The sequence below is a fragment of the Carassius auratus genome, chromosome 50 (assembly GCF_003368295.1).
Source record: "Carassius auratus strain Wakin chromosome 50, ASM336829v1, whole genome shotgun sequence".
NCBI classification, from domain to species: Eukaryota; Metazoa; Chordata; class Actinopteri; order Cypriniformes; family Cyprinidae; genus Carassius; species Carassius auratus.
Window position 1 is genome coordinate 15979213 of NC_039292.1, and position 13156 is coordinate 15992368.

General features: G+C 35.9%; 1 protein-coding gene across 1 annotated transcript in view; it reads right to left on the reverse strand.

The window, feature by feature from the left end:
* The window catches only part of trim44 (tripartite motif containing 44), a 56613-nt gene that overhangs the window by 14479 nt on the left and 28978 nt on the right, over positions 1 to 13156 (reverse strand). The window contains exon 4 of the mRNA XM_026239425.1: positions 12577 to 12891. Within this exon, the coding sequence (XP_026095210.1) occupies positions 12577 to 12891 (315 nt within the window). The remainder of the gene's footprint in view (positions 1 to 12576; positions 12892 to 13156) is intronic.

The following is a 13156-nucleotide window of genomic DNA, read 5'->3' on the forward strand; positions in this document are numbered from 1 at the left end:
CTGTTTAACTGATAAGCCATACATTAAAGATGAGGACCTAGGTGTCATGACTGCCAAAAGCATTTAAAACCTTTTTAGGTTTTAGGTATTAGCAATCTTCTTTAGATGCCTTTTTCTGCCTTCAACATCCAAAACTAGGTAATCATACTGTAACATGTAACCGTTTTCAGAATTACTTGAAAATTACAGGCAGGAATAGGGTTGTGGGGATGGAGCTAAATATCAGTGGACGATATATTATTAAATATTAATATTAATTATTATGCTAAAAACGTGTTTATGCAGTACTTATGAATAGAAAAGAGATGTGTTCATTCAAGTTATCATATCACATCAATCTGTGAGGATTATTCAACAAATCACACAAACATCTGTCACTTACTTGATCATATGCCATTTTAAATGTTTGTATTTATATTTACCATTTTTAATATTGTACATCGCCCACCTTAATATGTTAACATAATGTCACTGAATTTTAACAAACATTTTCCATGTCTTAGGTTCATTTAAGCATCTGAATAGTAGCTTAATAAATTCAGAAATATTAAAGATATCAGAATTATGGGCATCAGAAACAATACTTACAAAAAGTTACTTTTGTGTCTTTTTTATTCAATCAAACATACTGTGTTCAAGATCAAAACTAACTAAATAAAAGACTGCAAATAAAAACTATCGCTAAGAATTTTCAGTCACACTTTATTAAAAGGTCCAATTCAAGCCATTAACTACAACTTCTGCATCAATAAACCCATAATTTGAATCTTATTAATAGTTAGTAAGGTAGTTGTTAAATTTAGGAATTGGGATTAGGGATGCAGAATATAATCATGCAGAATGTGTGCTATATAAGAACTAATAAACAACCAATAGGTTCAGTCATACTAGTAAGCAACTAGTTAATAGTGAGAATTGGTCTCTACACTAAAGTTTTACCCAAAGCTCCCTGCATTGCAAATAAATATTCTATGCAGTTCCCATAATATATGGGTGTGTAATGAAAAGTGTTTAATTTGTAAAGAACATTTATTTTCAATGCAAAGAGCATTATTTTCAACTAGGGATGCACGATATTGGATTTTGGCCGATATTCGATATGCCGATATTTTCAAAATAATTTTGGCCGATGCCGATACCGATATCGATATATATACAAATATATATTGATATATTTAAACTTTAATTTTACTGAAGAGAAATCCATGTATCTCTTCTGTACTGATTCTACCATAAATTTATTATTTTACAAATGTAGACAGACATTCACATCTGAAAAACAGGTCAATTATTTCACTTGGAGAATATCGGTTTGGCTCATCGGCAGAAATATTCATATCGGCCGATACCGATAATGGTCATTTTAAGCTTTTATCGGCCGATACCGATATTGTGCCGATATTATCGTGCATCCCTATTTTCAACTGCTTAAATTTTATTAGGAATGTTTTATTTATTATACATGCGCGGGTGGGGGGCGATTATTGACTACTAATCGAAAAATACCCAGCGCATGCACTCAAGCACGCATAAACACACCCATAAAAAGAGAGAGAGGGAGAGAGACTGTTCAGGCTTTCAATCTGTATGATAAAAAACTGTTTAATTCATTAGAGAAAGGTCTATCCTAGCCCAAGCCAATTGATGGTTGTATGATTGATGAAACACATTAATATAAGATAACCGAATGATGTCACTTATTAATATAACAGTCCATCTATTATCAACAGCTCACAAGGCTGTAGGAGCCTATGACATTTCTATTTTTAAAATGAACATGAACATTACTAGTGGGGCTGGTAATTTAACGCGTTATTTAGATGAATTATGGAGAAAAATAATGCGTTAAAATTATTAAGCAATTAATGCACTTGCTCCGCCCCAGACATATATGGATGAATTTAATGCGTTAAATTCATCTACCATTTCATACGGTCGAAATTCAAGATATGGGCAAAATGCCCGTTTGAAATTTTCTCTCATATTAATATCACAAAATAGCACACGAGCTGTAGGCTAAGTGCAATATCACACTAGTTCAAATGTGATACTCATCTTATACAACAGTTCATTAAGAAGTTAATATTGTGTTATTTATAGACACAATGTTGTCTGTTTTGCTAAATTTTGCCAACCTAAATATAAAGACAAATCAGAACTGTTCATCCCTGAGCAACCCAAAGCTACCTTTCATTTCTTATTCCACGTTTTGAATGAATTTGGTGAACCATTTGGCACGTTGAACCATTAGCCATAGTCACGTTGGATATGAAGTGACGCTGCACAGACCGATCGGTTAATGACATCAAAAGTACTTCTATCACGAAAACAAATTCCTCTTATGTGTATACATACCTGGCAATAAAGCTCATTCTGATTCTGATTATGATTCTGAGAATGATTCAAAAACCACAAGGACTTGTCTGCTCTTTAAGCTCTTGCTGTTCTTTGATGTCACACACCGATCGGTCTGATGGTGATGATCCGCTCGAACAAGTCGAACAAGACTAATGATTTAATGAACCATTCATAAAGAACCATTTACTTCACTCCTGAATGAATCAGACATTTGAATGAATCAAACGAATGAATAAATGACTCAATGACTTAATCATTAAGACATTTACCACCACCTACTGGCAGTTTTAGTTTATTATTTAAAGTATCATTTCATTAAAGAAATTATTTAATATTTTCATTGTAATAATAATAAAATTAAGAAAATAAATTATAAAAGTTATAGTTCACCCAACCAAAAGTGACAATCTTGCTGAACCTACTCTTTGTAATCTCTTTTGATGCTTTGCACAAAAATGATTTAAATTATCTTTTCAGAGTAATTTCTCAAAATTTTGATGTGCAATTAATTCGATTAATTAATCACCACATCATGTAATTAATTAGATTAAAAAAATGTAATCACTTACCATGCATAATTACTAGTATTTCTTTTTTTTAATTTACAGATTAGTTAAGATTAGAACAGATTAATTCAGAGATGCATATTAGGCTTAAAACACATTAGGCTATGTGCTAAAACAGAAATATCATAAAGCGCAGTACGCCCTAAAACATATTGTAAACAGCATGAATGACGGCACTTATGTGAACATTAATTTTAACGTCTGTATTTATAACAATAACCTATTTCATATTTTTATTTAAAAAAATGGGCAAGTCCATAGTTCTACAGTTATTGGCGGCACTAGCCTCTGATATTGTCACTAGCTCTGTCAGATTTTGCCACCTCCCATGAAAAACGTAGGTAGTATTTATATGGGTCTGCCAAACCAAGGGGGGGCTTTTAATTGAAATGAAGGAAATGGAAGCAAAAGCGTAAGTTCTACTAGGAAGACTTAAAGGGATTTCACCCAGAATTATGCCATTAATAACTCACCCTCATGTCGTTCCAAACCCGTGAGATCTCCGTTAATTATTGGAACACAGTTTAAGATATTTTAGATTTAGTCCGAGAGCTCTCAGTCCCTCCATTGAAACTGTGTGTAAAAATTCTAACTGACCCTCTGATGTCACATGGACTACTTTGATGATGTTTTTCTTACCTTTCTGGACATGGACAGTAGACCGTACACACAGCTTCAATGGAGGGACTGAGAGCTCTCTGACTAAATCTAAAATGTCTTAAACTGTGTTCCAATGATAAACGGAGGTCTTAAATATTTGGAACGACATGAGGGTGAGTTATTAATGACATAATTTTGATTATTGGGTGAACTATCCCTTTAATGGCACGTCACATTCCAATTAAGGCGTAGCCAATCGGCTCTCAACACGAGGGATATAAAAGCGCACTACTCACATCTTATTGTGTTTGTTTCCTGCAAACTACTATGTGACGTTCCTCTCAAGATGCCACACAGGATTGTTCGCATTGCTATGTGTTGCGGTGCATGTTTGTGGTCGTTTGTGTTAGATGATATACAGGCTTCGTGTTTTCTTGGCAGAGGATGTGAAACATTGGTGGAGTTCCGAGTGCTTTCCAAGGTTGCCAGGTTTTCTCAAAACCGCCAATTACTACTAAAAACTAGCCCAATCGCCTTTCAAAAAGGGGTTCCCCGGTAGAATTCAAATTCCAGGGGCTAGATATGACATTATTAGGGTCACCTGAACCCGCGGACAGGAAAAGCAGCCTGCAGAAATTGTTAAAAAAGCCAAATTTCGCAAAAAAAAAAAAAAAAAAAAAGTGGACTTGGCAACGCCGGATCCAGCTCGCTTTCCGAGCTGTCACATCGGCGATGCTTGGGTCTCAATCAACAAATATTTCATCTGTATGCTCATGTGAACCTGCAAGAATGAAGTCTCACCCGGACCTGCAGAAACAAGGCTGCCGGTCTCCTACAGCATCTCGCCTCCATCACTTCATCAGTTTACAGCATTATAAGTATCACTTTTGTTTTATGCAATTAAGGCGTTTGGGCATTAATTTTATTCTCTGCAAGGTTATATACTCACACGTTCAAGATAAAGCGATGGGCGTTTCGTGCTTACCTAGCAGACTCCCACTGCATAATTAAGATGTTGATCAAATTAATGCATGCGATGTTTGCAATAACTCTTTCGTAATGAGGCATTTTAGGGCTTGTTAATCAAGGCTACAATCTTTTATACTGAAAGATTGTTGCTTGCATTATTAATTTCTGTAAAAATATGCTATGTCTAGCACACTAAAAGTATTTGTTTTCCTAATCATATGCTTTCGTCTTTTTTTATTCAGTCATTGTTTCATTCACATTTATCTCCAACAACTCCTGAATGCTTTGTATTGGAATGGGGTAAGTATTATGACTTTAGTCTCTCCTGTCACATATACCATTCTGCAAAGAGGTCATCGTTGTCTATTTCTGCACCAGCATCCTCTGAATAAGAGTATGAATGTAAACTATATTGACTAATCATTTAATCATACTTTTGTCTAATCTGTCATCCTTTTACTATTCTCAGGACATATTTAAGGCGATTAGCTCTAGCATAGCTATGTGGCATTGGTTTGCTCTGATTAATAAATATCTGGCATCTTTCTGTATGGCGAGCATTAAAGTAATCCATCTTGGAACTTACACGTGCTAAGGCCTTTCTCTGTTTTTATGTACTTCCTATCATAGGTGACTTCATCTCCGGATTTCCTCGTAAACTTCACCAATGTCTGGACTTGGAGGTTATATTTACTGTTAATTTAGTTTGTGCCCCGTGATTTAATGTCCTGTATGCTCACTCGTAACATCTGCTTTAAAGTTCTTCAAAAATCTTTAAGGACTTCATGATTTTACACGAGTCAATAGCCATTGAAGTTTAAATGGCTAGTAAGGCATCGTTGTTAAATGTAAAGTGTTTTTATCCTTCTCACTGTTGGGAACGTTACTTTAAAAAAGTAATTAGTTATAGTTACTCACTACTTGTTCCAAAAAGTAACTGAGTTAGTAACTGAATTACTCTATAATAAAAGTAACTCGTTACCAGGGAAAGTAACTATTTGCGTTACTGTTAAAAAAAAAAAAAAAAGTACGTTATTATAGGCCTATGTCAAATTTTTTTTTTTTTGGAGCAGTTTTCATAAGTCAGTTAAAATGAGTAGAAGAGACAGGTGTTCGTACATAACTTTCAATATTTATTGCATGTCAACAGACAGCAAGAGTTTTATCCTGCACTTCCAAGTATTATCTTTGTAAAAAAAAAAAAGTGTTTTTGGCCAAACTAGCTTTGTAGATGCGTGTCACACATTACATGTACACATTACATGCACGTTCTTGCCTTTGACCACAATGAATTTAAAGTAGTGCTTATATCTCCACCTTGAAAATGCCAACTTTTCACCGGATTGCTCCTGACTCGCCATCTCTGCCGATGCTGCTGCGAATCTCGTGTGTGTGCGTGTGTGTTTGACGCCGCTGTCGTAAAAACACTGGCTCTGATTGGCTACCATGAAACACATGACTCTGCCTTAGCCAATCATAATCGCTTATCTCGTTATTAACCCACTTCCTCACTCGCTGTGTGAGCCTGGGGGTGCGTTCAGTTACATAGTTTATTAAATCAATGCAAAGTAACGCACCGCATTTAACGTCCAGTAATATAAACGGCGTTATAATGACGGGAAAAGTAATTAGTTAGATTACCCCGTTACTGAAAAAATAGTGTCGTTACCTAACGTCGTTCTTTTAAAATTCCAAACACTGATCCTTCTGCAATGGTTGTGTATCAAGATGTATTTTTCTATATTTGTCCTAGTCCATACATTACTAAATATTTGCGATCTGGTTTCTTTTGAAACATTCACTCGTTGGGTTCCTATGGTTGAATGGAGTCTATCAAGTTTTTGTGGAAGTTAGGCAGAGAATAGTTCTGTTTTATAGTTCTGATATTTATGCTTGTGTTTTTACGCTTTCTGTATAAAACAAATTACTTTATTAGATGATTTTATTAACCTTGGTATTTCATTACAATGCAATCATTTAGATTCTATTAGTTCTATTAAGCAGGCATAGGAGTCTAGCCTAAAGAATGTTAATGTATCTGTGTATATGCTCTTAAGTAGCTGCTAGGACCCTAATTCTACCTCTATCATTTAACCTAAATTGTATTTCTGTCAAGATTAGACTCTAAACTATTTCACGTAAAACCCAAGGTACAGTAAACTCTCCGCAAACTACTGGTGGTGGTCCTTCTCATATGCCCCAAATGATAAGTCAATCACGGTCTTCTCATACAATGGCCTATCGTGGTAATCTACACACAAGGCTTTCACATCACACAGCTAGTCGGGCCTCACTTTACACAGCCTAACAAGGCTTCATATTACTCACCCTAGAGCAGCTTTTCCTCATTTGACAAGGACCTTCAGGTAAGTGACTATTGTTTACATAACTGTCTATTATTGTCCTTCACAAAATTGACCTATGATGGTTTTTCTCCGCTTTTTCTCAGCGGACGTTGTGGCTTTTCTTTAAGGCCTATCGGGGTCGTTCCCTCTTCTGTGGCCCGCCGGGGCCTTTTCTGTGGCCTAACTCTATGCATGGCCTATCGTGGCCTCTATCAATGTCCAGCCTATCATGGCCCATCTCCTCTACTCTATAAACTAATTCCTTTTAACCCTCTGGAGTATAAAGGTATTTTTGGGGCCTGGAGAAGTTTTGTCATGCCCTGACATTTGTGCTTCTTTCAGTTTCTTATACACATCTAAATGGCTAAAGTCTAATCTCACTGTAATCAGAACACACTGGGCTATAATAATATGTGAGCAGCATGTATGTACAGTATTGTTCAAAATAATAGCAGTACAATGTGACTAACCAGAATAATCAAGGTTTTTAGTATATTTTTTATTGCTACGTGGCAAACAAGTTACCAGTAGGTTCAGTAGATTGTCAGAAAACAAACAAGACCCAGCATTCATGATATGCACGCTCTTAAGGCTGTGCAATTGGGCAATTAGTTGAAAGGGGTGTGTTCAAAAAAATAGCAGTGTCTACCTTTGACTGTACAAACTCAAAACTATTTTGTACAAACATTTTTTTTTTCTGGGATTTAGCAATCCTGTGAATCACTAAACTAATATTTAGTTGTATGACCACAGTTTTTTAAAACTGCTTGACATCTGTGTGGAATGGAGTCAACCAACTTGTGGCACCTCTCAGCTGTTATTCCACTCCATGATTCTTTAACAACATTCCACAATTCATTCACATTTCTTGGTTTTGCTTCAGAAACAGCATTTTTGATATCACCCCACAAGTTCTCAATTGGATTAAGGTCTGGAGATTGGGCTGGCCACTCCATAACATTAATTTTGTTGGTTTGGAACCAAGACTTTGCCCGTTTACAAGTGTGTTTTGGGTCATTGTCTTGTTGAAACTACCATTTCAAGGGCATGTCCTCTTCAGCATAGGGCAACATGACCTCTTCAAGTATTTTAACATATGCAAACTGATCCATGATCCCTGGTATGCGATAAATAGGCCCAACACCATAGTAGGAGAAACATGCCCATATCATGATGCTTGCACCTCCATGCTTCACTGTCTTCACTGTGTACTGTGGCTTGAATTCAGAGTTTGGGGGTCGTCTCACAAACTGCCTGTGGCCCTTGGACCCAAAAAGAACAATTTTACTCTCATCAGTCCACAAAATGTTCCTCCATTTCTCTTTAGGCCAGTTGATGTGTTCTTTGGCAAATTGTAACCTCTTCTGCACATGCCTTTTTTTTTAACAGAGGGACTTTGCGGGGGATTCTTGAAAATAGATTAGCTTCACACAGACGTATTCTAACTGTCACAGTACTTACAGGTAACTCCAGACTGTCTTTGATCATCCTGGAGGTGATCATTGGCTGAGCCTTTGCCATTCTGGTTATTCTTCTATCCATTTTGATGGTTGTCTTCCATTTTCTTCCACGTCTCTCTGGTTTTGCTCTCCATTTTAAGGCATTGGAGATCATTTTAGCTGAACAGCCTATCATTTTTTGCACCTCTTTATAGGTTTTCCCCTCTCTAATCAACTTTTTAATCAAAGTACGCTGTTCTTCTGAACAATGTCTTGAACGACCCATTTTCCTCAGCTTTCAAATGCATGTTCAACAAGTGTTGGCTTCATCCTTAAATAGGGGCCACCTGATTCACACCTGTTTCTTCACAAAATTGATGACCTCAGTGATTGAATGCCACACTGCTATTTTTTTGAACACACCCCTTTCAACTAATTCAACTAATTGCCCAATTGCACAGCCTTAAGAGCGTGCATATCATGAATGCTGGGTCTCATTTGTTTTCTGAGAATCTACTGAACCTACTGGTAACTTGTTTGCCACGTAGCAATAAAAAAATATACGAAAAACCTTGATTATTCTGGTTAATCACATTGTACTCCTATTATTTTGAACAATACTGTACATGATTGTGTTTTTGAGAAAAAAAAAAAGTTATGCGTGGATCACTTGAATGAGGCAATAAAACACAAAGAACATTGGTTCACGGCACTTTTGAAAACTGGAACTTGTAGCCTAGAATTTTTATTTCTAAATTATGTGAAAATCATCTTGTTTACTCGCTTAAAGAAAACAATATATTGATTTAAATTTTCTAAGACACTTTTTGTTGGTAAAAGTCATATGCGAGTACGCGTCAACTATCATGAATATTAGGGGTGTCACAATTTCGATTTTAAATTTTCGATTTTAAATCGAAATCGATTGAAATTAAGTCACAGTCTCGAACTTCGAATTAAAAAATGGAATCGTTGATGCTGCTATGCCCCCATGTTGTATGACGGCAAATCAATGACAAAAATAACAGAGCATTCAACTGATGCTGGCGCGCGCGCTATATGGCTTCCGCGAGAGGAAAACTGAATCGGATGCGAAGAAACGGGAGCCCGCGAGCTCATTTCAAACTCTCGCGCGCGCGTAACATCTACTCTGTGCGCAATAAAAGCCCTCGCGCGCGCATGCTCATTCCCCACATCCTCGCGCTCGATCATCTCACCTCTGCTCGCGCGAACAATTTTATTTTTGTCAATCGTGGGGCGGGGCTTGCTGTTTTAGTTGTTATCTCAAATGTCATTGGTTATTCCCCTTTTCCTAAAGTCAGTATTCGACGCCTGTTAGAAAATGAGTAATAATTCACTTGACTTGACCCATGACTTCATCAGTGGACCAGATACATGAGAGTAATCATTTATTTTGCTTGTTTAATTTATTTTTGTCTTTAATGTAATTTAATGCATTGTTTATAGAGTAGATCTTTTGTAGATACTTGATTAACTGGAATTCTTCTGATTGCTAGTGATTGCAGTCTTGTAATAAGAGATACACATATTTTACACACTGTAATGATGAACACACACACACACATACTGTACATACATACATAATATATATATATATATATATATATATATATATATATATATATATATATATATATATATATAAATCTAAATGAATGACAGTGAAGTGTTTAACAAGTGTTTTATCTTTAATCTTTTAAATAGATACATTGTAATATTTGAAGGTTAGTTTAGTCATTTTTTATTGTTTTTGTTTGTTTTGTTATGAACTTGAATGTCATCTTTTGTGACTGCACTTACAAAAGAGAAACTGGATGGCAGTTTATTTTAAGTTTTCAATTGACTAAAGATATAAGTTATTGTTACATTATGTTGTTAATAAAAGTTTTAAATTTGACAGTGTAATGTGGTACATTGCAAACAAAGGTCAGATATTATATTACATAAAAGTCTAGTTTGAAAAATGACAATCTGTGCTTTAAAGAGAATAAATGTAAAAATCGAGAATCGAATCGAACCGTGACCTTAGAATCGAAAATGCAATTGAATCGAGGATTTGGAGAATCGTGACACCCTTAATGAATATAATTGTGATTTACACCTGAGAAGACAAAGGCCTGCATAATGAGCTGCATAATGAGCCTCTCAGTCAGCTGTGCCACTGAGGGAGGACTTACAAGAAAGAATGTGAGAACAAAATAAATCTATATAATTTTATGTTTGTAGTTTATTTAGAATATATTTAAATTATCCCACAACATAGTTTAATATCCACTGGTAAGTGCAATTAAACAGTTTATTAGGAAGCAAAACATTCAGTTTGAAAGTCAGCTTTGATTGTTCCTAATAAACTGTTTAATTTAAAAAAATGATACATTTATTTGTTACATTTACATTATTTACATCAAGCTATTGAATGGTATAGTATTGTATATTGTTATTGAAACTTCACAATGTTTCAATTGCTTATACATTTAGTTAGGAATTATAGTTTGGAAAAAGCCTTTGGAAAAAGTCTAACTAGTAAAATGTTTACACGTTATGTGAAAACTAGTACAAGTATATAAATAAATAAAAAGAGACTTACTCATGTTTATGATCTCTGCTGAATAAAGTCTTACTCATTTTCTGCGGAAATCCAAATCTCAAATCCTCAACCACATCACATCTTTTTGGGATGAATTATGTCTTATTCCTCTCATCGCGAAGCAAACAGAAAAATAAAAAAACTTAGAGAACAGTCTCGCTGCGTTGTCTCTGTTGTATGGCATATTCAAGCCGTGCGCTTCAGTGAAACATTATAATCTGTATAGAGCGTTCAGCGCGGGGGCGTGGTCGCATTAGAAGATAATGAAGGGAGACATGAAAAAATGACATTGCATTGTTTTCATATGGATTACTTTATCACTGAATATTTGTTTTCAGCAGCGCTTGTTTAGTTTAAAACTAGACATGTCAAGCTTTCTATAGATATATCTTTCATGTCTCTTCGTTAAGTATTCACTCAGTTAATTTTTTACAGTTACAGTTAATTTGAATGATGCGTTTCTAAATGAAGATCAGCGCAGACAAAGGAGCTGCAGACAGCATACCTTGTTTGTTATCTTTATTTTATAAGTGCACAAAGTTTTGTTGTTCTTGTGTCTGTATACAAAAAAAGTAGATCCTTTACAGATTCGATTGATGTATTGCTCTAATCTGTACGATCAAAACTGAAAGTGTAATTTAAGTTCTTTTCAGGGTTATCAGGAGAAAATGCCTCATAATGCCTATACGAGTTAATCGAGTTCAGAGGGTTCACAGTCCAGGCAAAGTGATCACAGAGACAACAATTTACAAAACCCAATGTGCCCCCTAGGGGGCGCAGCATTTAGTTCCCTAGAAGTGGAACCCGACTGTATTTACCCAGGGTTTAGGAATATGCAGAGTAAAACTTCCCAAATGGGCAAATTAAAAACTGTGAAATGTGAAGCAAGATAATCCAGGATCTTTTTCCAGTATTTCTTGCTTTCCACAATACTCATGCAGGAGAACACAGTCTGATAACGAGAGAGTTGCCATTATGGACAGCATCAAAATTTGATATTCTACCCTTAATGCCAGATTTCTGGAGGCTAAATGTAGGGTTTCATCCAAAGGCCTCTTGAGACTGATTTTACTGGTGACTGTCAATACCTGTTGCTGCAGATATGGACTGCTGAAGTCTTTTCCATATCAAGTAACTGTAAAGTGATTGCTTTTCTCACGGTCCAGTAGTTTTCAAATTGTATAACAAAGGGACACCTTTCATCTGAATATAGTCATAAGTTGTCTGTCCTTCTATAGCTTCCATTCCCTTTCTTTCTCTTTCATTTTTTAATGTAGTCTTTTATTTTGTCCATGACTCATCTCTGCACCACAAGATATATTGACAGGGAATGATGACAAGGAAGACACAAATAACAGGCAAATAAATAACATTTCTGGTTAATTAATATGACTATGAAATGCTGACATGATAATATTATGGATTGCTAGTTCGAGAATTAAAATTGGCAGACGCACGTGCACTTAGAATAAACAGATGATATCGTTTGCTGGTGTGGACGCTAATATCGTTATCTTTATAGTTATTGTTCTTGGTGTGAACGGGCCTTTATGGGTTTGATTACAAGGAAATGTATACCTTTTATATCCCTTTGGATATGGCAAATGTACTCAACCTCTTCCACCAATATTACTCTTTTTTTTTTTTCATTCTGTAAAGCTACTTTGAAATAATGTGCAAAAGGAACTAACCAGTGGCATGGGCTCCACAAGAGCTTCAGGTGGATGTGGTGGTCTGGCGGCCAGCAGTGGGGCCAGGTGCATAGGGGCGACTCCATTCTGCTCGATTTGATCCAGTTCACTCAGCTGTTGTGTGACAGAATCCATCTCCTCCTGTAGTTTTTCAGTGTGGACACTAATCTCAGATATCTTCTCAGCAGCCTGGGCAGTGAGGAACGCCTCCTTTAAATCCACCAGGTGCAGGACACGCCACTCCTCCAGGCGAACCAGCCTATTCAGCTCATCGAACTGCTGGTTCACATACTGCTCCAGCTCTTCCACACTCATCTGAAACATAACCAAACATTTACTTTTAAAAATAATTCACTGAGAGGCTTAAGAATGTTACGTTGACTGAAAGCATAAAAGACAAGCTAAACTGAAACCAGCTACACAAACCTATAGGTAAGGGTTGCACAATTCAGTGTTAATTTTGACACAAAATTTTAATTTAGTTTTAGTCTTAGTCTTTTGACTATAATTCTTTTTAGTTTTAGTCAAGTTTTAGTCATCTGATTTGTTTTAATTTTAGTCTTATTTTAGTTGACTAAAA